The 27,300-nt window shown below is 65.3% G+C and overlaps 3 protein-coding genes across 8 annotated transcripts in view; 2 read left to right on the plus strand and 1 right to left on the minus strand.

The window, feature by feature from the left end:
* MYO7B (myosin VIIB) overlaps positions 1-6,277 on the plus strand; it is a gene marked incomplete at both ends in the record, with an annotated part of 75,106 nt that extends 68,829 nt beyond the window's left edge. Inside the window, 11 exons of the mRNA XM_082659016.1 lie at positions 38-181; positions 698-853; positions 1,713-1,818; positions 2,603-2,716; positions 2,938-3,025; positions 4,035-4,141; positions 4,631-4,816; positions 5,043-5,159; positions 5,377-5,460; positions 5,645-5,764; positions 6,176-6,277. Coding sequence (XP_082515142.1) covers positions 38-181; positions 698-853; positions 1,713-1,818; positions 2,603-2,716; positions 2,938-3,025; positions 4,035-4,141; positions 4,631-4,816; positions 5,043-5,159; positions 5,377-5,460; positions 5,645-5,764; positions 6,176-6,277 — 1,324 coding nt within the window. The remainder of the gene's footprint in view (positions 1-37; positions 182-697; positions 854-1,712; positions 1,819-2,602; positions 2,717-2,937; positions 3,026-4,034; positions 4,142-4,630; positions 4,817-5,042; positions 5,160-5,376; positions 5,461-5,644; positions 5,765-6,175) is intronic.
* An 823-nt stretch (positions 6,278-7,100) lies between these two features.
* The window catches only part of LIMS2 (LIM zinc finger domain containing 2), a gene marked incomplete at its 5' end in the record, with an annotated part of 35,403 nt that continues 15,203 nt past the window's right edge, over positions 7,101-27,300 (minus strand). For all 6 annotated transcript variants that reach the window (XM_082657786.1, XM_082657788.1, XM_082657790.1 and 3 more), the window contains 9 exons: positions 7,101-7,939; positions 8,581-8,656; positions 8,822-8,870; positions 9,460-9,552; positions 10,438-10,588; positions 11,215-11,364; positions 21,346-21,466; positions 21,630-21,696; positions 23,930-24,089. In XM_082657786.1, coding sequence (XP_082513912.1) covers positions 7,792-7,939; positions 8,581-8,656; positions 8,822-8,870; positions 9,460-9,552; positions 10,438-10,588; positions 11,215-11,364; positions 21,346-21,466; positions 21,630-21,696; positions 23,930-24,089 — 1,015 coding nt within the window. In that variant the 3' untranslated portion in view covers positions 7,101-7,791. The remainder of the gene's footprint in view (positions 7,940-8,580; positions 8,657-8,821; positions 8,871-9,459; positions 9,553-10,437; positions 10,589-11,214; positions 11,365-21,345; positions 21,467-21,629; positions 21,697-23,929; positions 24,090-27,300) is intronic.
* GPR17 (G protein-coupled receptor 17) lies at positions 17,366-18,544 on the plus strand (the record flags this gene model as incomplete). The annotated part of the gene is made up of 1 exon (XM_082658744.1): positions 17,366-18,544. The coding sequence occupies exon 1, from the start codon at positions 17,525-17,527 to the stop codon at positions 18,542-18,544; it is 1,020 nt and encodes a 339-aa protein (XP_082514870.1). The 5' UTR covers positions 17,366-17,524.

Genomic DNA, 27,300 nt, shown 5'->3' on the forward strand with positions numbered 1-27,300 from the left:
CCGGCGCATTCTCCTTGACGGCTGCACCCGTCCTCAGGTACATGGGCGACTACCCCTCTCGGAAGGCCTGGACCTCCCTGGAGCTCACCGACCAGATCTTCTCGGCGGCCCTGCAGGAGGCGGCCCTGCAGGACGAGGTTTACTGCCAGATCCTGAAGCAGCTGACGCACAACACCAACAGGTCTGCGGGGACCAGGGAGGGGCAGAGGGCACCGCACGCGCGGGTTGCCATGCCCAGGGCCCCCTCAGGCCTCGCCCCAGCCCCCGAGGCTGTGTCCACTGTTCAGAGGGGGAGGCGGCCCCTCATAAGGGCGACCCTCGCAGTAACGGTGGGAAGGTTGGGACCCGGTGTGTCCCTGACTTCCTGGGCTGGCCAGAGCCGAGGGTGGGGGTGGGGGAGGCAGACCTGCCCTGGGTCCTGCCTCTCCCCCTCTCTCCTTTGTCTCCTGGGCAGGCCCTAGCCTCTCTAAACCTCAGCGCCCTACTCCACAAAATGGGCACGATAGCATCCCCTCCCCTTCTCGTGGGCAGGGAAGCCGGTGGCATTGGCAGCAGGGCAGCGGCTGCCTTGCCCAGGGCCTCAGGCAGGCCTCAGCTCATAGCATAAATCCTACAAAGCCCCATCTCCCCGAGGTGCCTGACTGGCCCGGGCTTCCGGGAGGGGCCCTCCCGGGCTGACCGGCACTTCCATCTGCAGGCACAGCGAGGAGCGGGGCTGGCAGCTGCTGTGGCTCTGCACCGGCCTCTTCCCGCCTGGCAAGGCGCTGCTGCCCCACGCCCAGAAATTCATAGACACGCGGAGAAGGAAGGTGCTGGCCCCCGACTGCAGCCGCCGCATCCAGAGGGTCCTGAGGTGAGCCTGACAGCTCCGAGGCCCCCGGGAATGTCGGCTTGGGGATGCCGGGGGGCCCCGCAGGTCCTCCAGGAGCTCATGGTCCAGTGCGGACACCCGCCAGTGGAGCCAGACTCGGCTTCCTTTCTAGAAGCTGGTGTCAGTTTGTGGAGGCGGGACCAGGTCCCAGCAGCCGGGGAGGAAGATGGAGAGTGAGGCCCCAGAGGGTTGCAGGGTGGCCAGGCTGGTCAGTGGAGGTTTCTGGCCATGAGCTCCTCCTGCCCCTGTGGCTGCCTGTCCAGGGCAGAGAAGGAACTACCCTGAGGCCAGAGGAGGACCTTGATGTCCCCAGCCACCTGTGTGTCCCCCTAGCCCAGCCCACAGTAGTTGAGCTCAGACCCATCCCTGCCAGCCCATCCTGCAGTTCCTCCCTGGCTCTGCCTGCCCTCCAGCCCTGGCTTGGTCTCCTGTGTCTATGCAAGAGGGTGGGGTGACCTGGTGAGCAGACGTGACAGTGAGTGGCAGCCTGGGTCGCAGTGGGGAAGGTGGGTGTCCCCATCCCCAACCCCCTGCCCAGCTGTGTGGGAATGAGAACATGACTCACCCTGCCTACTGGTGCCGGGCCCAGGACCCCTGGCCAGCCTGGGTCCCTTCCCCATGTGTGTCCTCAGAACCTCGGGGCACCTGGGAGTGAGGCCAGGCTGGCCACTGCTGCCTCCTCTAGGCCATGTGCCCAGCACCGCAGGCAGGGCAGCCCCCCAGAACAGCGGTGGTCTCGGGGTTGGCTTTTGTTTTGTACCTGGCACAGAGCTTAGCTTAGAGGCTGGGCCCAGGTGAGGGTGTCGGGTGGCATGTGCAGCACGTGCACTGTCTGCTCCAGGACAGGGCCCCGGAAGCAGCCCCCGCACCAGGTGGAGGTGGAGGCCATGGAGCAGAACGTCTCCCGCATGTGCCACAAGATCTGCTTGCCCAACAACACGAGCGAGGTGAGGCCCTGCGCCCCCCGGGGACCCGCAGCTGGAGCAAGGTCCCTCCCCACGGGGGTCACCCGAGGAGAGCCGGGAGACACCGCCCGACACGGCTGTTTCCAATATAGAGTGGATGGTCTCCCCTTCAGCGCTCTCCTAGCCCTGCCCCGTCTCCCCCGAAACTACCGCTTCGCCCCACCCCAGTCCCCATGAGCATGAACTGAGTGCTGGGCGCCCTCAGGTGCTCCGGGACACACAGGGGAGGGATGGGCCCCGGGGAGGCTGGAGTGCAGTCGGGAGTCTGGACGTCCCAAAGGTGTGGGGGGCATTCCAGGCTGGGCACAAGGGAGAAGAGGCCACAGGGCTGGGGGCCCCTCAGGCTTCCGACCCAGCCCCGGGACATGGTGAGCAAGGGCCGCCATGGGGTGCCTGCGGACAGACCCCAGTCGGCCTCTGGGGACGGCGGAGGGGACAGGTGGGAGGCGGGAGACCCTCGGCCAAGGGGCAGCAGTGGAGCGAGGGCGCCCTCACAGCCCTCCCCAAGCGGACTGTGGCCTTGACGAAGTTCCCGCAGTCTGGCTGCAGGCTCTCAGAGCAAGTTCAAAAGGCTGGGACTCTTGGGACCCCAAGACAGCGCGCCCTGTGACCCAACAGCGCATACATCCGGCCAGGTTTCCAGAGGGGGAGTCTTGCCCTTCTCAGGACAGGGCAGGCGCGACCCCAGCCCCAGTCAGCAGGCTGTTGAGGGTCACCCCGGCCCGAGCCGCGTCCTGAGACGTTCCCCTGCCCCCTCTCTGCCCAGATGGTGCAGGTGGGCACCAACACCCGGGTGCGGGAGGTGTGCGACAGCATCGCCGCCCGGCTACAGCTCGCCTCCTGGGAGGGCTGCAGCCTCTTCATCAAGATCGCGGACAAGGTGCGCGGCCCAGCAGGCCAGGGGCCTGGAGGGAGGGCGGGCGGGCGGGCAGAGGTCTCCCACGTGCGCTGGGCCAGGCCCCCCGCGGCACACAGGGTGAAGGGACGTAGGCAGGAGGGGTCGGAGCCCCAGTGCGGCACCTAGCCTCCCAGGCCAGAGATGGGTCCCTGGATGCCGCACACCTGCATGCCTCCCTGTGCCCTCCTCTCCACCCGGCCCAGGTCATCAGCCAGAAGGAGGGAGACTTCTTCTTTGACTCCTTGAGGCAGGTGGCCGACTGGGTGAAGAAGAACAAGCCCCAGAAGGAAGGTGAGGGGAGGGCTCTGTGGGGCAGGCTGGGGCCAGGAAGGAGGGGAGGGGCCGGGAGGTAGGGGTGGGGCGGGGAAGGAGGGGAGCGGCGGGGCCGGCAAAGAGGGGAGGGGCGGGGAAGGAGGTGTGGGGCAGGCAAGGAGGGGAAGGGCGGGGAAGGAGGGGAGGGGCCGGCAAGGAGGGGTGGGGACGGGAAGGAGGAGTGGGACGGGGAAAGAAGGGAGGGGCGGGGAAGGAGGGGAGGGGCGGGGCCAGGAAGGAGGGGAGGGGCGGGGAAGGAGGGGAGGGGCGGGGAAGGAGGGATGGGGCCGGGAAGGAGGGGAGGGGCCGGGAAGGAGGGGTGGGGCGGGGAAGGAAGGGAGGGGCGGGGAAGGAAGGGAGGGGCAGGGAAGTAGGGGTGGGGCCGGGAAGGAGGGGTGGGGCCGGGAAGGAGGGGAGGGGCCGGGAAGGGGAGGGGCCGGGAGGCCGGGAAGGAGAGGTGGGGCGGGGAAGGGGCGTTGCAGGGATGTGAGGCGGGGCAGGGCTTGTCTGACTCCTGGGCCAGGGTCAGGCGGCTCCCCGGGCCACTCCTGCATGGCTATGCCCATTCATTTATTCATTTATTCTCATTCCCCTTCATGTTCCCTGGGTCATGGGTAGGCCAGGCCTGGGGCCAGGCGGTCAGGCCCTGCCCCTGGAGCTCTCCCAACTCCGGCAGGGGCCGGGCATGCGGCAGGCCTAGAACACATGGCGGGACTGCGGGGTGATGGAGGGTGCATGGGGGCAGAGAGGGCGGAACGGGGCCTGACCCCACGGGGAGATCCGCGAATGCTGCTGGAAGAGGGGGCTTCCACACTCATCTTGAGGGATGAGGAAGAGCTGGGGCCCAGGGAGGAAGAGGCATGGAGGCTGTCCAGCTGGGGAGGCCGCAGTAACAAACAGCGGCGATGCGAGGGGCCAAGGGGCAGGGTGCGGGGGTGGCGGGCAGCGCCCCGGGCCTGGCTTGGTGCTCACTGCCGCCTCTATCCAGGGGCTGCTGTGACGCTCTCCTACCAGGTGTACTTCATGCGGAAACTGTGGCTCAGCGTGGCCCCAGGGAGAGATGTGAAGGCAGACACCATACTCCATTACCATCAGGTACCCGGGCCGCCCCTCCTGGTGGGCGCCCCTCCTGGGGCCACCCTCGCTCCAGCCCACACCTGCCCTGAGAGTGGAGCTCAGCCGCCTCGCCCCTGGGCACCCAGCTCCCGCCCAGGGCCTCACTGTGGGCTCGCCGCGCCCCTGAGGGTTCTGGAGCCAGGAGCAGAAGGACAGCGGCGTCTGGAGACAGCGGCCGCACCATCACCTGCAGCATGCCTGCCTGCCTGCCGGGGCGGGGAGGTGCGCAGAGGGTCCTGCAGCCCGTGGAGCACTGGCCCTTGCCCTGAAGGGGTAGAGCAGGCCTCGGCCTCCACGGCAAGACGGCAGGGAGCCCTGCCTCCATTCAGTGGCCTTCCCTCTGCTGGACACCTTACCCTGATGACCTTAGCTTTTTGCAGCCTCGGTTTCCTGGATGGGGGCGGGCTACCACATGAGCATGAAGCCGGGCGTGGCTGCAGCCTGAAGTCCAGTTTGTCCTTCACCCAGGAGCTGCCCAAGTACCTGCGTGGGTTCCACAAGTGCTCACAGGAGGATGCCGCCCACCTGGCAGGCCTCATCTACAAGGCCCAGTTTGGCAATGACCGGTCCCAGTTAGCTAGCATGCCCAAGGTCCTGAGGGAACTCGTGCCTGAGAACCTCACACGTCTGATGTCCTCAGAGGAATGGAAGAAGGTCTTTGGCAGGGGCTGGGGAGGGGCCCCTCGGCTGCTGTCCCCACAGGGACCCCGCCCAGGTGCCACCGTGGGGGGTGGCCTGGGTCCGCTGTAGCACCTTCCCCGCGCTGTCCACGGCCTCAGGCAGTAGCTGCCGCTCTGGGCCAGGACCTCGGGGCCTTGTGTGGCAGCCCGGTCGGGCAGTGGCCTCCACTCAGGCCCTCACTAGCCCTTGCTTCCCCCAGCGCATCCTCCTGGCCTGTGACAAGCACAGGGACATGACAGTGGAGGAGACCAAGGTGGCCTTCCTGAAGTGGATCTGCCGGTGGCCCACCTTCGGGTCTGCCTTCTTCGAGGTGAAGGTAGGCCGCGCCCCAAGCCCGGCCATCCTGGCCACGCAGGCCCCGCCCGGCTCTGGCCCCAGCAGCCTGAGCTTCTCCCCAAATCACGCCACGGGCAGGGCCAGCGGCCAGGTCTGGGGGAGCAAGTGTGCACGTGTGTGCGTGCGTGCGTCTCGGGGAGGGGCCGCCTGGCCTCCCAGGCTGGGCTGTGATCACTGTGACCCCCCTCCCTCCCCAGCAAACCTCGGAGCCCTCCTACCCGGACATCATCCTCATCGCCATCAACCGGCACGGGGTTCTGCTCATCCACCCCAAGACCAAGGTAGTGGCAGGACCCCGGGGACTGCGCCAGGGTCCTTGGGCCCCTGCGCAGCTGAGGCTGCCCTCCTGGGCTCCCACACATGGCCCCATGGGCTCTGGAGGACCCCGGGCAGCAGCTCAGACTCAGGGCCCCTGGGCCGTCTGGGCTTTGATTGGCTTCTACCCACCGCCCACTGTGCCCCCAGGACCTGCTCACCACCTACCCCTTCACCAAGATTGCCAGCTGGAGCAGCGGCAGTACTTACTTCCACATGGTGCTGGGGAGCCTGGGCCGGGGCAGCCGCCTGCTGTGTGAGACCTCTCTGGTGAGCCCGAGGCCCGGGGGCCTTCTCCCAGCCCAGACACGAGGGACCCAGAGGCTCCGGACACTGGGTTTCCCCGACCCTGACCCAACCCCCTGGCCACCAGGCGAGTTGCTCCGTGGGAGGACGTGGCCCCCATGCCTGGGGTGGGCAGGCCAGGCTGGGCCAGCAGAGGAAGGAGGTGCAGCTCAGGAAGGGCTGGGCGTGTCACCCAGGGGGGCAACAAGGCCTGGCAGGGGGGCCTGTGGTCCCAGGGAGGGAAGGGGACTCGGGGCCCAGCCGCAGGAGCCCTGTTTCTCTCTTCACGCCCTGCCCGGTGTGTCACTGAGGCAGAGGTTGGGCCCCGCAAGCTCTGGCCCAAGCCCCGCTTAGCTGTACCCCTCAGACTCCGACCCCACCCTTCCCCCCGTCCAGGGCTACAAGATGGACGACCTGCTGACCTCGTACGTGCAGCAGCTGCTGAGCACCGTGAACAAGCAGCGGGAGCCCCGGACCTCAGTCCCGGCCAGTCCCTAGCAGCGGGGCCTCGTGCCCATTCAGCCTCCCTCTGCAATCGGGGGGTCCTGGCGGTACTTCCCGAGGACCTGCCCTCTGGTGGCAGCCTTTCAAGTCACCCTCTCCCCAGAACCCCCAGCACCACCACCCTGTGGCACCCCAGGGCCCCCCCCACCGGGTGCTGACTCTGAGGGCCAAAGGGCAGGGCCGGGACTGGCAGGCCTCCAGGCCGACGGACGGAAGGCGGGGAGGACTCCCCCCCAGGAATGTTCAATAAAAGTTCCGCAGAACAGTGGGGAGTGTGTCAGCGAGAGACGAGGGTCGGGTTGGGGCTCGGGTGGGCAGCAGGTCCAGCAAAGGCTTCCTTCCAGAGAAAGCAAAAAGCACTGCGGCTCGTCCAGGCCCAGCAAAGGACAGCTCCGTCCTCATGGTGTGACTTCCTTCGTGTCTCCCTCCTCCCTTTCCTTCCACCCCCACCCCTTCCCTTCCTCCGCCTCAGACTGCAGAGACGCTTTCTACCGGCCCCTCTGCACACCTTTCCTCCTTCCCCCGCCCGGCACCGGACACGGGCTGCCGCCAGGAAGGTCTGCTGGAGGTGGCTGCTGGCTTCGCTGCCCCGAGGGCGGAGCTGCACGCGGGGCCTCGGAGCCTGGGCTGGGCGCCCACGGCCCCCGCCAGCCCTGTCGGAGCCTGTCCTCCGACTCCACCCACCGGGCCAGGCTTCAAGGACTGAGGATCTCTGTCGGCAGCCTGGCCCTGGGATGCCTGTCTGGTCTGGCGTCTGTCTCCCTAACCCTGCGGCAGCATATCCGCCGCAATGTCACAAACCACGCAAGCGCTGGGGTCGTGTAGAAAAGCCTTCATTCGTTGTGCAAGTGTGAGTCCCAACACCAGGGTCCCACGCTGTCCTCCCCGGAGGGCAGGAATGAGCCGCCCACCAGAGCCCACCACCTCCTGGCCCCAGGCTGCACCGGGGAGTCAGCGGGTGCCCTGGCGGCGGGGCGAGCGGGGGCCCTCCCGCTGCTGCGTGGGCTGAAGAAGCGGGACTCGCCGGCCTGGCCTGGGCACGAGGCTCCTGCTTGGCTGAGCACGTGCGTGGTCGGGGGACTGCAGGGTGGCTCCCCGGGGGCGTCCACCCACATGGCCCTGGGGTCCGGGCAGCCGCCTGGCCGTGGGCTGCACCTGTGCCACGGGGGGCGGAGGCTGGCCAAGCTGCCACAAAATGCGAGCCACGAGGCCTCCTGCGGGGATGGGACAGGTCAGGACAGGCCGGCCCAAGTGACCCTGGCCCTACTTGCTTCTGTCCCTGGAAGACCTCAGGCCGAAGCTGTGGACGAGGATGTGTCACAGGCTTGCCACGCCCAGGCCCCTGCCCCGTGGCCTCTGGCCTCGTGGAAGGAGGGAGGAGAGGGACGGGACGCCTTGTGGGGGATGCTGAGCGGAGAGATGGCAGGGAGAAGCCGCAGGTTCGGGCAGCGGGGGCGGGCGGCGAAGCGGGGGGAGCAGGAGGACGATGCGGGCGGCGGGCGGGCCTCTCAGGCGGGCTGGAGGCCCGCGGACTTGGGCTGCGCCCTGCGGGCTGCCAGCTCCGACAGCTTCTTCAGCCGCTTCTTCAGCTCCAGCGGGAACTTCTCGTAGCACCTCTTACACACGGGCTTCATGTCGAACTCCACAAACTTGTTCCTGCAGAGGAGGGGCAGCGGCCAGGAGAGCCGGGGTCTCCTCGGACCCCCGGCCCAGAGCCCACCACCTCCCCTACCCCAGCCTGTCCCCCCCCCAGCCGGCCAGGTCCGGGGGGCACCTTCTGGCCGGACGCCATGGGAGATGAGGAGACGGGCCTCCAAGCCTCCCTTTCTGCCTAGAGACTTCTCTGGAATGCTGAAACTCCAGAACCTTCCCTCTTGTCCTCAGACGCCGGGCCGCACCTCACCTCACCTCACTGCTCCAGCTGTCCTTCCCCTCTCAGCCTCCTAGGTGAGGTCTGGCTCCTTTGGCTCTGAGCGTGTTTCCTGCTCCCTGAGCCGGAGTGTCCTTCCCTCCCCAGAGGCCGGCGCCCTTCCGAGTGCGGAGGCTAGTGTGACTCTTCCTCCCACCATGCCCCGGGGGGGTCCCTGGACCTGCCTTCTCGGGGCTGGGGCTGCCCCTGCTCCCACTGCACCCCCAGGGCCTGATAACAGTGGTCGTTCAGGGAGGGTCGGACGAAGGGTAGAGCCCGTGGCAAGCCGACTCCAACGTGAGCCCCTGACGGGCTCCGGGGTGGGGGGGACGCCCTGCAGGTCTCTGCCCTCCTCGGCCCCCGACCCCTGGGAGCCAGCACGACTTACTTCAGGGTGAGCCGGCTGTTGCAGGTAGAACAGGAGAAGCAGTGCACACACCAGGCCTTGTTGAGGGCCGACACCACTGTGAGGGGCAGATGGGGGCTTAGCGGCCGCCCCCCAGGCCAGCCAGAGGCCCAGCTGTGCACACGGAGGGCCAGCTGGGCACGCAGCTGCAGGACCCACAGCCCAGAGAGTGCGGGGGAACGGGGCCTGGGGCAGGAAGGGGGCACAGGGACAGGGGCCTTACCATCGCCCTCGATCACGTGGCTGCAGGTGTAGCAGACGTCCCCAAAGAGCTGTGGACAGAGCGGGTGTTAAACATGCTGCAGGCATTCATGCCCCAAGCTCAGAGCCAGGAGTGTGGTCCCCACCCGCCCCCCGAAGGGCAGCTCTCAGCAGCCACCTGGGCCTCCTGCCAGGGCACAGCCTCAGGCCCGAGGGCCCATCAGAACTCCCCTCTGGGAAAGACAGCAGGTGGAGGCATTGCTCCCCCTAAGGCCCCTCTGCTCCCGCCCGTGTCCTGAGAAGTGTGGGCAAGGCAGTAACCCTGTCCTCTGTGCCAGAAAGGCTGGGCAGCTTCGCCAAGCCTGGCAGGGGGGAGGAGATGGTAGTATATGTCACCCCAAGAGCCCAGGACTTAACACTGCCATCTCATTCAGTGCCCGGGGCAGGCCTGGGCCACAAGGCACGTTTCTCAAATGGGGACGCTGAGGCCCAGAGGGCTGCCCCGGTCCCGAGACCCTGAGCTCACAGGCCTGGCCTCAGCACCCACGGCGGGGCCCCGGGGGCCGCCCCGTGTCCTCTCCTGCCATGCACACAGCCGCCTTCCCAGCCCGCGCCCTGCCGGCTCCCCGCAGCTCCTGCCTCCCCTGTCCCGGGCCCTACCTGGTTGTAGTGGGTCTCACAGTAGGCCAGGCCCTTCTTCTCATAGTGCCGGTGCCCCAGGAACGGCTTCTCACACTTGGCACAGACAAAGTGCTGGGGTGGGGGGTGGGGGTGCAGGGAGGGCAGCGTCAGGCCTGGAGCGACCTCCCAGCACACAGCCAGGAAGCAGAGGCTGGTGGGTGGGGGGCCTCGCTGGGCTGACACCTCCACGGACTGCTCCTGGCCAGCAGACCCCACTCCTTCCCTGATGCCCGGTGGCACTGCATCCTCCCCGGGCCCACGGGGCACCCTCGGCCCCCGTGTCGGGGCCGGCGAGGTGCCCGGGCCGTGGCGGGTTGCACCGCCTGCCTCTGGTGCACACCTCTACAGGCCCAGAGTCACCGGGCACACCTTCCGCCCGTGGAGGCCGTGGCGTGTGAGGATTCACCCTCCCCCGGGGGGCCGGGGGCCGTGCCAGGACCCTCGCCAAGAGGCCGCCCAGGGCGGAGACTGTGGGACACAGAGCTGGCCCGGTCACAGGCTTGCACGCCTCCCTGCCAGGTGGTGTCCCTACGGCCATCAGAGCCCCCGGCGCAGGGGTGAGTGTTCCTGGACAGCCAGTCGGACACACCTGAGCACCTCGCCTGCAGGTGGGCCGGACACGCAGCCACTTCCGCCAACCGCAATCCCATAGGGCACCCCGGGCCAGTGTCCCCAAGGTGTTCTCATGACTTTGGAATCCTCTAGAAGGCCAGGATGGGGAGGGAGGGAGGGGGTGTGCCTGCCCAGCCATGGCCTGTGGGCTCAAGTCTGCTGGGTCCCGTGGACAGACCTGTCCCAGACCAGGGGTGAGGAGGGATAGCACCTACGAGGAAGGTCCCCGCTGGGAGCCGGCCACATGGCCTGGGGGCTGGAGGGCGTGTGGAGGGGCTTCGGGGCCAGGCTGGCTGGGAACGGGAGCCGGGGCGCCCACCTGCTGTCCGGGCTGGCCTCGCTCACCTCCACGTGCCACTGCTTGCCCAGCGCGTTGACCACACGGCCCTCGATGGGCCGGCGGCAGGCCCCACAGATGGGGACACCCATCTTGTCATGGCAGGGCAGGCAGTAGAGCTCGCCCTTCAGCTCGCGGGCCTCTGCAGTCAGCTCCTTCCTGGAAGACAGCGTGAAGCCCCCAGGTGACCACCCTGCCCTTCCGTGGCCTGTCGTGCTGGGAGGGTCACCCCAGCCCCTCCAGCGCCAGGGAAGCAGCTTCCTGAGACACACCACCACCTCCACCCCCCACCAGCTCGGTCCCAGCAGAGCACCCGCCCGGGGCAGGCGTGGCTTTCATCTCTGCTCTCTTTGGAGACTTCCTGTGCCCCAGACGGGCCCCAGGGCACAGGATTCCCGCCCGGCCCTTGCAGAAGGCGGCCTGTGTCCGGCACAGATCTGTTCCCCGGGCCCCCGCCCTCCAGACCAGACTGGGCGTCTGGGACCAGCACAAGGGCATGGCTCCGTGGCCTCTCCTTCCTCCCTCATCCGCTCCACCTCACGCTCACCCTCCGCACCTGGGATTCCCTCCTCTCGGCTTCACCGGCGGCGGGGGTGGGGGGCAGCCCTCCCTCACCCACGAGTCCCTCCCGGACCCATTCTACCTGCCCCTGCACCCCACTCTCTGGACGCCCCTCTCTGCCCCGCTGGTGTTCCCCTCCCGCCCCATCACTGCCCCGGGGCGGCCGGCCCACCTCCACCCGGCTCTCCCCCTTCCCGGCCAGCCGGGCCCGGCTGTGCACCTACCCGCAGTGGGTGCAGCTGAAATGGTCTGGGTGGTAGGCGTCGTTCCTGAACATGAGGGGCTGCTCGTCGATGACCAGGTGGCAGCGCTGACAGACGTACTTGCCCAGGCCCTTGGCCTTCTCACGGTTGTGGCAGGGTCGGCACAGGTGCCTGTGAGAAGTGAGGTGGGGGTCAGGGGCAGAGCCACTCTTCCTGCCCGGGCAGCCTGGGCCACCTCCCTGGAGAAGACGCCCCCCGGCCCCCGCCCGCAGCTTGAACGAACGCCTGCTGGGAAGCCTCGGGGGGCTCAGCTCGGTGGTCCAGAAAAGCAAGCTAACAGTCCTGTGGCCGGGAAGGCCACGGGTGCACCCTCTAAAAGGAGCCTCTGCACGGGGCAAAGACCAGGAGGAAACACAGCAGCATGCCGTGTTTGGACAGTACGGCAAATGTGGTGTTTTTCTTCTTTACGCTTTTTCTGAGCCTAGGACATCGTGTGTGGACGAGAGCAGACACTTCATGGGCATTTGCTGAAAATTTCATTTTATTTTTCAAATGTCTTTTAACACACACGAGTGACCGTATAGTGACTTTCGTGCCCAGCCCAGGGGCCAAGGAGTGCCAGGCCCGTTGGGCCTGCACGCCTGCTTCCTCAGGGGTCGGCCCGACAAAGAGGAACCCGGACGTCTACAGGCTCTCTCTGTCTCCAAAGACAAGTGCAGCTGTGTCAGATGGAGGCCCCCAGACCCAGGAACTGTCATTACAGAGTCTTTTTTGTAAAGACCTCAGAGTAATTTCTGATGTTACTCCCTCCATTGGGCCACAGCTGCGGTCTCTACCGAGAGAGAGAAATCAACATGGTTTCTGTTTCCTTGGGAGAAATCAACATGGTTTCTGTTTCCTTGGGCCTCAAAGGCGGCAGGAATTTAGATTCAGGGTCCCCGGGCGAAGTTGCACAAAGGCCCCAGTGCACTGCTCCCATCCCCCACCTGCCACCCCGTCTGCAAGTGCTCTCAGCATCCGGGCCCTCCTTCCCTCCCTTTCCAGGTCCCCAACCCACTCTCACCAGCCTCCCGGCCACCTGATACCGGTGCGGGCCTCTTTTAGAGGCAGGTCAGGGAGTCCACTTAAGAGAGTAACTCTCAGGAACCCCCAAGCAGGTGTGGTGGGCAGACCCTAGGTGCCAGGGCAGCCAACTCCATGGCCTTGACTGCAGTGCCTCCTACCGCGTTCGGGTCTGGACTGCCCTGTGCTTGCCCTGAGTGTGTCCTAGCTCCCCAGGGTGAAGGGCAAGGGGCCCGAGGGAGTGCCCAGCAGCCACCTGCTAAGCTGCTGACCAGCTCCCAGCTGTGCTCTTATGGACCCCGTGTGCCCCACACAGGGCAGCGGCTCAGGACAGGTCTTCTGATGCGTAAGCGGGTGAATGATTGTAAAAGACAAGAAGGGAAGGACGGCGGGCGTCATCTCCCACGACGACGTGGCCACCGAGACTGCAAGGTCGTCTCCTGGCCTGGGACCCCCAGCTCACTCTACCGGCCCAGGGGCCACAGACGTGGCCTGTGGCTACAGTCCCCATCTCCCTTCCGTCCCCAGATCCCTGAAGCCCAGCGGGCTCTCCCCGCCCCACTCTCCCCCAGACACACCGTGCCCCAGCCCCATCCCAGGCCTCCTGCCACGGCGGGGCCACTCCCACGCCTGCCGCCTGCTGCATCTCTGCCACAGACAGGGCATTTATTCCCTACAACCCCACTCCAATCCTGGCGACTCGTCTTTAGCAGTAGGACAACATGCAACCCATACGGAACGGTTTTTGTTTCAAAGATATAGAAATTAGCGCAACTCCTCAAAATTCTGTCGCAACGGTCAGTGCCCTTAAAACCACTGCCATCAGTCACCCAACAGAAGCCAGCCAGACTCCCACATTTCAAGTCACCGTGAGCCAGTTCTCCCAGACAGCCACCCCGGGCCACAGCGGGGAGGGGGGCCGCACACCCCACCGGCTCCCAGGCATGACAGAACCGAGCAGTCCCGCTCTCTTGACGGAACCCCAGACGGGAAACGTCTTTTCAACAGACCTGATCCCAGCGCCAGATCTAAAGGCAACCTGCAGAAGTTTTTCCCAGGTAGAATGAAGATGGAACCTAAGAATTTTACCACTGAGCTGCAACAGAAGAGAACAAAACACACACGCATACAGCCTGAGTTTTAGAGTGACACACGCTTGAGTCCAAATGTGGGCTCGGCCACCCCACTGGTTTGTCGTGGGCCAGTTACCTCACCTCTCTGAGTCCCAGTTTCCCTGTCTGTAAAATGGGCAGTGATCCCAAGTGCACGGGTTTGTGCGAAAGAATTTCAGACAGTACTTGTGGCAGGTACTTCCCAGGGATGGCTGTGTACATCTTTCAACGTTGTAACTGAAAAGTTTTCCCAGACTCCCAGGAGGAGCTGTGGGGCAGGTGGGCGGCGGGCCGCAGCGACCCTCTTCCCAGGCTTCCCGTCCAGAGGAGGAGCCCACACAGGCGAGGGCCAGGCCTCCGGGTCCCCACAGGCACAGACAGCGCCCCATTATAAGGCAGCCTGCAGCTGCGCCCCGCTCGAGATAAAGGCCGCGATTTATTCCGCACACCCAAACGGGGCCCCATTATACGGGGCAGGACACAAGGACCCTAAGCAAGTGTCCTGAAAGAGTCCCCTCTCATCGGACCGAACAAGACTCCTTGGCCTCCCACCCTCCCCATTCACAAGACCCCCTCTGCCGATGGCCAGTGCGGGCTTGGGCGCCCAGGCCCGTTGCCATGGCGGCCAGCCCCTCCCTGGCCCCCTCCCTGCCTCCCAGGAAATGACTCTGATCTGAAACGTCCTGTTGTGTCTGTCGGTCCCAGCCAGGCCTCCCACCCGGCCGGCGCCCACTCTGCGGCTTCGAAGACAGTCGCACACTCGGCCTCTGTGCCGCTCAGTGGCCCAGCTGGGGGCGGGGGGTGGGGGGACGGCTGGGACACACTGGAATATTCACGGCCCAGCGGCAGCAGAGGCAGCCAGAGGAGTGTCCCACCACACAGGGGACCCCTCAGGAATGAAGCGGCCTTTCAGGGCCCGAGGGGCTGCAGCCTCGCCTCCCCTCCTTAAATAGCCAGCCGGCCTCCACCACAGCTGCGCGGAGCCCACCACCCACCCACAGGCTGCAGCCCACCTGCCGCCCCAGACCCGCCGACAGAGGTAAGGGCAGGGCCTGGCGGGGCGGGCGGGGAGCTCAGGCCCAGCAGAGGCGGAGGCAGCGCAGGGCAGTGACGCGAGCCCAGCCCCAGCCCCGAGACGCCTCTCTGTGGTCGGGCTCCGACCTACTTATCCAGGCCACCCCGGTCTGAATGAGAGCAGCGCACAGGCAGTGTTCCTGTCTCCCTGTCGGGGCTTTTAAAGGAAGAGTGAGCGCCCGGCCTGCGGTCCCACGGCTGCAGTGACAGCCCCCGTGCCCCTCACCTCGAGCCAGGCGGCTCCGGGAGGGGCCAGAGGAGGAGTCGGGAGGGAGAGGTGCTGGCGGCCGATGCCCGGGAGACGGCCACCCCCCGCCACCAGGCCCGCCCACGTCCCCTCTGCGGAGGCCAAGCCCTGCGCCTGACCCGCGGCCGGCCGGGGCCCCAGGGGGAGGGGAGAGGAACCCCGGCAAAGCAGAAGCGAGCCTGAAAGAATTCTGAAACCAAGTCTGCACCCCCGGAGACAGCACGGCGCACGCAGCCTTCTGGGCTGGGAGGCGGAGGGCACGGGGCGGGAGCAGAAAGCCAGGCGCTGGCCGGCCCGCCAAGTGCCACCTGTGCAGGGACGCGGGGCCCACGCTCGGTTCGCTGCTCTGCCGTCACCATTGTGCTGCTTTTTGAACAAGGGGTGGTGCCAACTGTATCGACGGTCCTCGGGCCAGGCCCCCGTGGGAGCCACTGAGCCAGGGAGGAAACTCCAGCACGAGCTCTAGCAGCCGGGAGCTGTCAGCCTCCACGAGAAAGGCAGGTGGAGGTGTTGGCTGTCCCCGCCGGGTCTTCCTGACCTGACTTCCTACTCCAAGGCCGTCGCCCGGCCAAGTGACCCTGGCCAAGTTAGCTGATGCTAAGCCTCCGTTTCCTCATCTGTAAAATGAGGCAACTGACGCCTGCCCCTCAGGACTGTTGTGTGGTGTCCGGGCAGGCCCGCCGCCTCATGCCGGCCAGAGGAGGTGGTCAGTACCTGGAAGTGGCCCTGACGGAGGGGCCGGGTGACGACTGCACCGCCGCGGGACACAGCCCGAGGTCAGCCCAGAGCGGAGGGCACCCAGCTCAGCCCCTCCCCAGCCCCAGGTTTGCAACAGGACCCCTCCCTCACTTGGCCTCCAGACCACCCCCCTCATGTCACACACACCTGGACCAACAGGCAATAACCCCTGTAGTAGAATTTCAGGCAGCCTGAGCCACTCTGGAGCCAGGAGACATCACCTGGGCAGGGGAACGGCCCTGGACCCCTTCAATAATTACAATGTGACACGATCGGGCAAGCACCCGCCCTCGGCTTGAGGACGACAGGCCAGATGCCCTCTGCCACTCACCCACAGCCATCTGTGGTGGTTCACGAGGCACGAAGCTGCTGCCAGCCCGACAGCCCCTCGTCCCCGCAGTCTGGACCACCCTCCCTCCCTCTACTGTGGGAACCCGTGCCTGGGGACGGCACCCAGCCTCCTCCTCAGGGCTGACGTGCCCATGCCCACGGGGCACCTGTCAGCCCTGCCAGGGCATGAAAGGGGAGGGCTAAGAGCCAGGAGAAGCTTGCAGGCAACCTGCTCCGGGTCCTGTGGCTCGGCCGGGACACGACGCCGCGCAGGCTGCCCCGCTTCCTGCTGCTTCCCGCCTCTCCTGCCCCCCTGCAGCCCAACCGCACAGGCAGTGAGTGGAGGCGTTGGGGGGCGGGGCTTCAGGGGAGCCCCAGAACCTGCGCTGCAGGCAGGGGCGCGCGAGGCTGAAACCGACCCCAGCTCGGGACTGTGGACTGTGTGGGGTGTGGACAGAGGGCGCTCTGGCCCGGCTGTCCTGCCTTCTCCTGCCCACACCCCTGGGTCCCAGGCCTGGCGAGGGAGGCGGGGTGTTAGGGACCTTCCCTCTCCTTTGTGGATCTCCCGAGTTGACCAAAATCAAAATAGGAACCTGTTACTCTGTCTGCTGGGGCGGCAGCAAAGGTCACCCACTCAGACCTGGGGTCGGCAGACAGAAATGGCTTGTTAGCAAGGCCAGCAGGGCTCCGAGCTGCGCGGCCCCTCAGGTGTAGGTAAACCAGGCGGGCGAGGCCAGGCGGAGACAGGCCGCCTCCCTGGGCCCCGGGCCTCTCCGGGGCTGCAGATCTTGGCCAGACAACCCTGGCAGGTCTCTCTACCTCTGGGAGAAATGGCTCTTCCTCTCCTGGGAAAGAATCCGCCTCTTGGTAGTTCAACTACCCTGGGTGGTCAAATACCCCCTGCAGGCCTGGGGCCCAAGGGCTTTCTAAATCACAGGTCTCCACTCGTTAAGATGCCTACCGTGGGGCCGGTGGGCTAAGTCCAGAAAGTTCAAGAGACCTTGCGACCCAGGCCCGGATGGCCTTCAGGTGCCGGCAGACAGAGCAGGCCTCTGCCCTCCCTGACACTCGGACACTGCATTCCCAGCCAGGCCCTCCTGGGGCGGGTGGCGGGTGCCGGGAGAACTGGGGAAGCCGGTGGGCTTCCGGTGGGCAGGCGGGTCAGGGAGGGGTGCGCAGGGTTCTCCCGAGGCTGAGGAGAAGATGGCCGAGCTCTACGCACTGGGCCCCCATCCACCCATGAGAAGTGGGGCTCAGGGGCCCCATGCACCCCGCCCCTCAGACAGCACACAGGGGCAAGGGACAGAAAAGGTGGGGCTCCGCCCCCTGCCCTCGCACCCCCCAGAGCCTCAGACAGACGGGTCACCACGCTCTCCCTGTGGTGCTGACTCCATCCCCCAGGCCTGAGAGGTGGCCTTCCGGATCACCAGGGTCCAACCAGGGCCTTCACATGCCCTGTAGGGACGTGGCTGCACAGTGGGGAGCCGGCCCCAGCAGCAGCTTAGCACCCAGTCCCTGGTTTTGGTTTTGCTTCCTGCTGAAGTTCAGAGAGCCTGTGATGCCTGCCCACCCCCAGATGGACCCAGGAGGTGTCCTCAGTGGCCCCCGAGGCAATGCCGAGCGTGGAACAGGGTCGGGGTCGGCAGGCACCGCAGGCTTCCGAGGGCTCACGTCTGCAGAGGGTGACGCCCCACCGGTCGCAGGCTCTCCGGGGCCTGTCTGCTTGTTCCCTCCAGGCTCAGCCCCGGGCTCTACCTCCAGCCAAAGCATGAATGGCCTCGAGGTGGCTTCCCCAGGCCTGATGGCCAACTCCTCCCTGGCCCCCACGGAGCAATGTGGCCAAGAGACGCCACTGGAGAACGTCCTCTTTGCCTCCTTCTACCTCCTGGATTTCATCCTGGCTTTTGTTGGCAACTCCCTGGCCCTGTGGCTCTTCGTCCGGGACCACAAGTCCGGCACCCCTGCCAACGTGTTCCTGATGCACCTGGCCGTGGCCGACCTGTCCTGCGTGCTGGTCCTGCCCACCCGCCTCGTCTACCATTTCTCAGGGAGCCACTGGCCGTTTGGGGAGATCCCGTGCCGGCTCACCGGCTTCCTCTTCTACCTCAACATGTACGCCAGCATCTACTTTCTCACCTGCATCAGCGCTGACCGCTTCCTGGCCATCGTGCACCCCGTGAAGTCCCTCAAGCTCCGCAGGCCCCTCCACGCCCACCTGGCCTGCGCCTTCCTCTGGGTGATGGTGGCCGTGGCCATGGCCCCGCTGCTGGTGAGCCCACAGACGGTGCGGACCAACCGCACGGTGGTCTGCCTGCAGCTGTACAGGGAGAAGGCCTCCCAGCACGCCTTTGCGTCTCTGGCCGTGGCCTTCACCTTCCCGTTCGTCACCACGGTCACCTGCTACCTGCTCATCATCCGCAGCCTGCGGCAGGGCCCGCGCGTGGAGCGGCGCCTCAAGAACAAGGCGGTGCGCATGATCGCCGCCGTGCTGGCCATCTTCCTCGTCTGCTTCGTGCCCTACCACGTCCACCGCTCCGTCTACGTGCTGCGGTACCGCGGCCACCGCGCCTCGTGCGCCGCCCAGCGCGCGCTGGCGCTCGGCAACCGCATCACGTCCTGCCTCAGCAGCCTCAACGGCGCTCTCGACCCCATCATGTACTTCTTCGTGGCCGAGAAGTTCCGCGACGCCCTGTGCAGCCTGCTGTGTGGCAAGAGGCTCCCGGGGCCGCCCCCCAGCGCCGACGGGAAGACCAACGAGAGCTCGCTGAGCGCCAGGTCGGAGCTGTGAGCCGGGGGCCACCGCTCTGAGCACCGCCTCGTCCACAAGGACCGGCCCTCAGACTCACCACCAAGGAGGAGCCCGCCTCCGCCCCAGCGGCCCCGAGAAAGCAAACTGCAGGCTCAGCGGGCCGCCACCACCTGCTCCGAGGCCCGAACTCGTCACCCGGCGCTGAGTCCTGTCTTCTCTGCCACGCAAATCCCTGAACAGGGAGCACAGACGGGACCAGACGGCCACCCCCCTGCGGAGACTGGCCCTGCTCACTCACAGCTACAAGACACTCAGCAACGTCACCCCCTGGTGAGGGGGCAAGGAGGCCAGAAACATTCCCTGAACAATGAGCGTCTTTCTCTCCCAAGGGCCGCCTGCGAGGTTCCCAGCCTCCTTCCCCCGACAGAAACGCGCAGTGGTGAAGCTTTGCAGAGAGGATGCCGGAGACAGCTGCAGACGGCCCACGGGAAGAGGGGGCACTGGAAGCTGGGCGGGGGCGGGGGGGGGAGTCTAAAGGTTTTCTCTCAAGTGCAAGGTGCTTTGAGGTCCCTTTGTGGCACCTTTGCCAAAGGACTCTGCATTTAGGGGACACAAGCTATAAATTAGAACCCAACACTGTAAGCACATTTCAGGGTGGTCACCAGGTGACAGCCAGCAACACGGGCGGGGCCCGTGAGGCACATCAGCTCTCCATCCCTCCCGCCAGAAACCCACACACAGACCTGCAGGCGCCCGACAACCCCCAGGGCTTCTCAGCAGCTGCCCGGTCCCTCCCGGGTCCCCGTGGAACACACACTATGGGTGGACGGCCACAGGGAGCTGAGCCTTGTCGCCGCCGGGGGGCGGGGAGGGCAAGGTCCAACCTGTGAACCCGGCTCCCACCAACCCAGACCCAGCAGGGGCAGAGCCCCACTCCTTCCCAAGAGGCTTCCACCAGTCCCGGCGGGCCAAGCTTTGAGCCGTTTTGCTTACAGGGTGGCCTGATCGCCCTCACCGGTCCTTTCTTGTACTTGATTATACTGACCATAAACATAACTGTGCTTGAATAACTGAAGGTTATTCTGTTTGGTTAACACAACTCCCTCCCCAGAACTTTTCTTCCCTCTGACCCACGAATGGCAAAGCGGAGGCAAAGGCAGCAGTGTGGACTGTGGTTCTGGTGGCCCTACGGTGGGCCTGCCCCCCGCAGACTCTGAAGTTCTGCCCCGTGGGCTTCAGAGCGCCGACCTGGGCTGGAGGGTGTGCGTAGGGCCCCCGCACTCCTTTCATCACAGTGATACTTTACTTTCCTGAGCACGTCCAGCCTCTTCCGGATTTTTCCAGCAGAGCACCGGAGTAGGGGTCCCAGCGTGAGCTGCGGCTCAGGCCCACACCCGGCAGGTGACCCCACGGACCAGCATGGGACGCCCCCGCCCCGCTGCACTGTCTACCCCCCGATGGTCTCTCAGATCCACACCCAATACCCAGGCTGCTACTGAGTGCTCTGCAGACACCAAGACGGACAACACGCGTCTCTGGTGGGGCAGGCAGATGGGCGAGACCACGACGGCAGCGTCAGGAAGGGGTGCTCGACAGGCACCAGAGAATGTGACAAGTGCCCAGACGGGAGGGCATGGGAGATGGACAGCTAGGGCGCTGCGAATGAGGCAGGCCTGCTCTTCCCTGAGGCCTGGCTGTCGGCAGAGGGGAAACTCGGAGTCGGCTGGTTGGTTGGGCTCTGTGGCATTTGGGGTGCCCTCTGGGCACCAAGTGGAGCTGGCACGTGGGCAGTGGGGTACTCTAGGAGAGGTCTGGGGTGGAGGCGGACATCTGGACTGCCCAGCACACACTCACCATGTGAGGCCCCGGGACTTTGGGCCCGGTGCAGAACCCCAGAGGAGCCCAACGTGGAGAGATGGGTGGAGGAAAGTGAGCCAGGAGAGGAGAGGGGCAGCGCAGCCGTGAAGTAGGGGGAAACTCCCAGAACACGGGGGCCTGGGTGCCCAGAGAGGAGCGGGGGCTGCCGTGAAGGCCGCGGAGACACCGACCAGCCTGGGCGATGGGGAGCAGACGGGAGGACGCGGCTGGTGGGCTGGGGAGGGCTGCAGGCAATCGCTGTGGAAAGAAGGCTCAGAGGGTGCTTTGAACCCTGGGGGCCACCAAGCCTGAGCCCCTAGAAAGGGAGAGAGAGCGGACCAGAGCCATGAGCCCCTGCTGGAGAGGGTGTATGGGGTGAGCAGGGCTTTGGGGTGCAGGGACACAGCCCCCACTCTGACAAGGCAGGGGGGCAGCACAGATGCCGGGCGGCAGGGGTGCCCATCCGTCGGGGAGGGGGAGGGAAGGTCCTGGCTGTGGGTGTGATGGTGCAGGGACAGTGGGGGGTCGGGTAGGAGGCGGGGAGAAAAGAGCAAGTCTTTGTGGAAGGTGACAGCTTAGCCTGCTGAGGAAACCTGGGCCCCAGCTGAGTGCTGTCCCTCCAGCAGTGCTCGTGGGGCGTGAGGACGGCGGTGGACGGCCGGGGCCAGCACTGGGGGTGGCCGGGCAGGCAGGAACTTGACTCAAAGCTCCTCATCCTTCCGCTGCACCAACTTGGGCCGCTTGGGCACCCGCTTGGGCCGCCTTCCTCCTTGCTGTATGCTGTCAGCCTGCTCCCAGGAACAGCCTCGAGCCTGGGGTGGCCCCCGACTCACCATCCCTCACTCTCTCCAGGCTCCGTCCTCACCCGTACACTGGACAGGGCTCTCCCGTCCACCTCGCAGGGACAGGGCCGCACGGCAGCCCCATCCGCAGCCTGCAGCGCCTGGACCGGGCCTGGACCCGTGATGAGGGGCCCATCTCACCTGCCGGCGTTCTTCACAAAGCCCAGGTCGGCCAGCTCCACGTCGCACAGCTCGCAGCGGAAGCACCCGGGGTGCCAGTTGTTGTTCATGGCCTTGATGACGCGGCCGATGATGAACTCGCCTGGAGGAGAGAGGTTCCTGCTCGCCTTGTGCCCTGCCCCTCCGCGGGCCCCTCCCAGAGCCGGGAGGGTGGCGCCCGCGGGAGCCCAGGGCCGATGCTCTGAGGGGCAGAGCTCTCTGCCCACCCGCCTCCCAGGCAGCGCCGAGGCCTGTGCGGCCCTTACCGCAGGTCCTGCAGCACGGAGCGAAGAGCATCTGGAAGTCGTGTTCGCAGTACTTCCGCCCTTCGAGCTGCAAACGGGGCCAGCAGACAGAGGACAAGGAAGGCACTGTCATCCCCCGAGCTGCGCTGGCCCGTCTGCTGGGTGAGGACCTGCCCTCGGGGACGCTGGACAAACACCCCACTTTGTGCACCTGCTACCACCACAGGAAGCTGGGGGGGGCGGTGCGGGGAGGAATTCCAGACAGTGAGCTGCCGTGCAAGGCCTGGAGATGGAACGGGACTGGCCTGTTCGACTTGGGGAGAGTGCAAAGCGCGGGGCCTCGAAGAAGCCGGCAACTCAGCAAGGCCAGCCCCGCAAAGGGCCACGGCTGCTTGCAGAAGATCTCGGCCCTGCTGGTCTCAGGAACGAGCTGAGGGCTGGGGGCGGAACGTCAGGCTAGGGAGGGCGGGGATCGAGTTTGAGTTCTGTGTGAGAAGTCCATTGAGGCCCTCAATGAAGGGCCATTGAGCTGGCCCTTGGCCCTGTTTCCTGTGTGAGAAGTCCATTCCCCCAGCGGCCACAAAGGACCCAGGGAAGGGACACAGAAGGAGGGACACAGGAAGGGGGGCAAGGGAGTCCTGCAGCCGCTGTCCCCATCTGTCTGGGCAAGGAGGGCCCTCACACTGGCCCCAAGTGTGGCCCCAAGAAAGCCCCTGCTTTCTTCTCCCTTGATAATTGTATTTGGTTTTCCCCTGTTCTCTAAAATGAGTGTCTTATTAAGCTGCACCTGGCTAGAGCCCTAGCCAGTGACCTTCAGAGGCGGCAGGAATTTAAACTGTCGCAGGCACATCCACAGCGCGCTGCCCACATCCCCCCTCCCCCCACCCCCGCCTCCATCATCGGCCAGCATTTCCCAGGAGGCACCACAGGCAACAGAAACTCCTACTCTGCCAGGCAGATCACACACCCCACAGCCCTCTACCAGCCCGTCCCATCAGCTTGGAAATCTATCCAGCCTCTGAGCACTGCCCTGGTGTGCTGGTAAACATTTCACAACTGGCTCTGAGCCTGCCTTGTAGCGTTTGCCGATTTCTATGGTATAAATATTCCCACCCGTGGTCAATTTCAAGCTACCAACAGACCTCCACATGGAGCTGAGAAGAGACGTCAGTAGCCACCACGGTACGGTGTTTCCAGCACACAGGCATAATAACAAATCATAACCTCAAAGGCATAGCTGATCGTGAAATGTAATAAAGGAATTAGGAAGTGGTGAGCTTTGAGTATCTGTTACCTTTGTCGTTTTTTTAATTAATTTTTATTGGAGTATAGTTGCTTTACCATGTTGTGTTTCTACTGTACAGCAAAACGAATGTTACCTTTGTTTTTAATACAGTTTTATCTCATTGTATGTCTATATCATTTAACTTTTAGTAATGGCTGTGTTTAACAACTGGCTTGCAAGGCTGCTGAAAATTTAACGATCTGCTCTTGTGACCCAGCGCAGCCCAGTGTAGGCCCCTTCGCTTCCATCTGGATTACCGAAATAATCAGCTTCTGGTCCCACCTGTTCTCCTAGCTTCTGTCCCCACCGCACACAGTCTCTCCTCAGCATAGCAACCAGAGGTCCTTCTCTAAGGTCAGACAGACGATGTGACCCCTCCCCTCCAGACCCTGCAGTGGCTGCTGCCCCTCCCAGGAGGAAAGCCTGAGGCCCCACGAAGGCCCACGGGGCCAAGCAAATCTGCCTCCCCACTCTCATCTTCTTCTGTTCCCTCTCCTTTGCTCTGCTTCCATCACACCGGCCCCCCACTGCTCCCCAAATACCTGCGTGCTCCAACCTCAGGGCCTCTTTGCCCTTGCTGTGCCCTCTGCCGAGAGCTCTTCCTGCAGGTACACGCTGCTCTCTCACCTCCTTCAGGTCTGCTCAGACATTCCCTTCCCTGATCACCACCCCCCCCCCCAGATGCCTTACAACCAGGGCACTTAGCGCCATCTGGTACACGGGGGTTACATTTACTGCATGACCCCAGGGAGGGTTAAGTGCCACCACGGCAGGGCGTTTGCACCCAGGGCCCCCCAGCTCTGCCCAGAGGTGACAGGATGAACGGTGACTCTCCTTCAGCACCCGTGGCCACCAGGAGAACACCGTTCACATCTCACAGGTAAGGGATGGGCCCCGAGGTGGCCAGCAAGGTCCTCAAGGAGCACCGCTCGGCTCGAGGGCTGGCGTGTCTGCCTCAACAAGAGGACCACGGCCAGGCACGGCCCACAGGCTGCCCGAGGGCAGAGCCTGAGCGGGGTCCGCGGAGCACGCTCACCTCGTAGAAGAGCCCGTCGGGGAAGGGCCGGAAGCACTGTGCGCACACGAAGCAGTGCTCGTGGTACAGCTCGCCGTTGCTGTTGACAATCCGCTCGGCGGGGGCGAAGCGGGCCTGGCAGCGCTGGCACACGGCATTGGCCAAGGCATTGGACATGTTACTGGAGGGAAGAAGGAACGGGCAGGTCAGGGCCTGAGGGCCGCACTCGAGGGACACGCTTTCTGGGGTGAAGACAGCGCTGTGCTCACCCCGGGTCGGCCTTGGCACCGCAGGGACTGAGCCACACAGACGGGGCCACGCTGCCCGGCACCGGCTTGGGTCACCCATCCCTGCAGCTACCTTGTGCCTCAGGCACATTGGGTGCCAGCGCATGCCGGGCCACGGTGGCCTTCCCAGGTGACACCCCTGCGCGGCCAGCGCAGCGCCTCCATCTCCCAGATGGACAAGCGGAGGCCTGGAGAGAGTGACCCGCCCACCACCAGGGCCACAGTGGGCGGGGGCAAAGCCTACATCAGAACCGGTCCCCCGCCTGACTCTGCGGCCCCGACCTTCCCCCACACCCTGCAGCCCCCCGTGCCCTACACAGGGGCTCAGGCACAGGCCCGGCCGTCGCCGGGCTCACGCCGGCCAGAGCAGTCACGGCTCAAGTCCGTTGCTCTCACTCGCAGGGCGGCCGGGGCTGGCCCTCGCTCTCCAGGCCCAGACGCCCAGCCGTGGAAGGACCCTAATCACGGCCGTGGCCACGGGTTACAGGCTGTTAGATGACGGACACACAAGCTTTCAGCGGGGTGCCCGGCCCACTGTAAGCCCGCAGCGGACGGCGCTGTGCTTGTCCGTGTCACTGACCGGGCCCCCAGGCTGCTCAGTCATGGCGCTGGGCCGTCTCTCGAGGTGTCAGGGACACTCGGCAGACACAGGGGAGTGGCTCGGTGTTTACACACTTATTTAATCCCCGAGGCCACCCTGCTTTCCTAAGGCTCAGAGGGGTTAAGTAACTTGCCCAAAGTCACAGAGCAGATGACAGCGTCCAGATTTGAACACAGATTGGTCCGACTTCAATGGCTCTTTCCCCTGCACCACGACTTAGTTTCAAATCACCTGCACCCCCAAAACATATAACCACCCTACCATGGGGAAGGTGAGATTGTGAATATTGGGGATGGGAGCAGAGTGGGGAGCGGACCTCCTCATCCACAGAGGGCAACTGCTGTCCCCGGGGAAGCGGCAGACATCCCGCCGGGAGGCGTGGAATCCGAGCTAAACTACAGGGGAAATGGCCACACAGACAGATGTGTGCTGGCTCCAGGCTGGGGCCCCAAGGCTCAGGCCGGAGGAGCCTGGCTGTCAGCCCCGACAGTCTCTACAAACGCCCAGCACCCTGCTGCCTGTGCCTTTGGCTACAAGGGCGGCAAAGAGATTTTGTCTCGTGTCAACTGGGTGGGCACAGAAGGTCAGGCTCAGTGAGGAGAGATGTAACCAGTTGGCAACATCGCGTAGACGCGTGCGCTGGCACGCGGCACGTCTCCTGAGAACATCTCTTCAGCCTGTTCCGCCTCCCGGGATGCTGAACCCACCCCTCCCTCACGGCCACAGCACAGCGAGGAGGATTCTCAAGCGAGCAATGCTCGTGCTGGGGTCCCTAGGCGCGATGAGCCCAGGAGGTGGGCGAGGGCTCTGCCTGTCAGGGGTCTAGGTGTGGACAGCGGGTCTAGCGGAGGGCCGCTGCCACGTGGACGCGGTCTGGAAGCTGGGCTGGGGCACTCTGCTCTGTTGGAGGAGCCCTCGCGGCAAGGGCAGGGCCGGCAGGACCCTTGGCAAGCCGTGCCAGGCAAGTGCACCTCTGCATGCCTCTGCCTGCCCCCGGGTTACTCGGGGGACCAAAGCCATCTCCTGCACCCATATTTAAGCCAAAGGGGCCATGAGGCAGGACAGTGGCAGGAGGGATGGGCAGAGCCCAAGATGACAGGGAGGCTCTGTGCACAGTGGCCACCACCCTCCTTTCCAGCTCCCTGCGGATCGCCACGAGGCGATCGGTACCAGTCGCCATGGGCTGGGCTGGACTCTGTCAGCACAGGCATGGTTTCCTGTCCCAAGAACACTGTGAACCTGGAGGCCTTGTTCTCCCCAAACACACATACCCAAGGTGGCTGGGAGGAAGTTCCAGTGCCTGGCCACGAACAAGACCTTGGCAGGTCTTGGAGCAGTCAGAAATCAACAGGAAATCCTGTGACTCTTGAGCCTGGAATTCCCCACTGAAAGGACCCAGAAAATGAAGCCAGAACAAGAATTCAAGCGCAGCCCCAGGCTTCCAGACTGTTCCAGACCTCTGGACCCTAACCAAGCGAGTGCACAGCAGGCCCATCTTCGGTTTGCCTCTCCAGAACTCCGGCCTCCCCGCAGGGCAGACATTCGGGGACTGCGTCTCCACGCTGCCACCACAGCAGCCGGCCCCCAAAAGAGCAGCTGGCCCTTCACTGGTCTGGGTCTAGTTCCCTTGCTGGGTCCCTGAGAGTCTCAGGTCAAGGATTCTGCCGTCTGTCCCCGACACACGTCGCAATAAGCCCCGGCACAGACAGGTGGGGTGCGGGGGTGACCACCTCCCCCCTGCCCCACCAGCTGCCCCAGCCCAGGTCTCGGCCAGGTGCACCCCCGGCGTCACTTCTGTGGCTGCGTCCCCACGGCCCCTGCTCCGGACCGCAGAGAACACCCCAGCTCACTGTCCGAAGGCAGACGGATGGGCCAACGTGCTCGTGTGCCGGACAGCCGGACCACAGGCCCGTCAGAGAAAATGCCAGCTGTCCCCTGCAGGAGGAGGCCGCTCTGGGCTCCACCCCGCGAGGTTAAACCCTGACAGCCCTAGCCCCCAGCTGTGCACCTGGAAGAAGGCGCCAGCTCCTCGGGGCCTCATTTCCTCATCTGCAAAGAGGTCCCCAGAGGAGCAGGACCTGCCCGGCAGAGCTGAAGCGAAGAACTCGCTGCCTGCAGCGTAGGTACAGCGCGTGGAGCACAGGGCCGGGCAGGCCAAGCGCTGGATACAGAGCGGTTGTTGCCGGCAGCTCAGGGACCCCACCACCACCCCCCGCCGCCCCGGCCCAGCAGCGCTCCCTGCAAGGACAAAGGAGGGAGACGCGCATGCTACATCCTCCTTCACACATTCCGCCCCGAGAGCACAGTCTGCCCGGTTACCTACAGGGAGACACCGCCGCCCCGCCCCGGCTGGACAGCACACAAACACTGCCGAGGGCACGGCCACCACCTAGAGGCCAAACCCCAGAGCTGGGGGGGGGGGGCACACCTGTGCTCCCGAGCAGGGGCCATAGGGATGCCGTCACAGAAGTGCCCGCTCCCTGAGACGGGCTGGGGCAGCCGGT

This window comes from Grampus griseus, assembly GCF_964374135.1.
Source record: "Grampus griseus genome assembly, chromosome: 7".
NCBI classification, from domain to species: domain Eukaryota; kingdom Metazoa; phylum Chordata; class Mammalia; order Artiodactyla; family Delphinidae; genus Grampus; species Grampus griseus.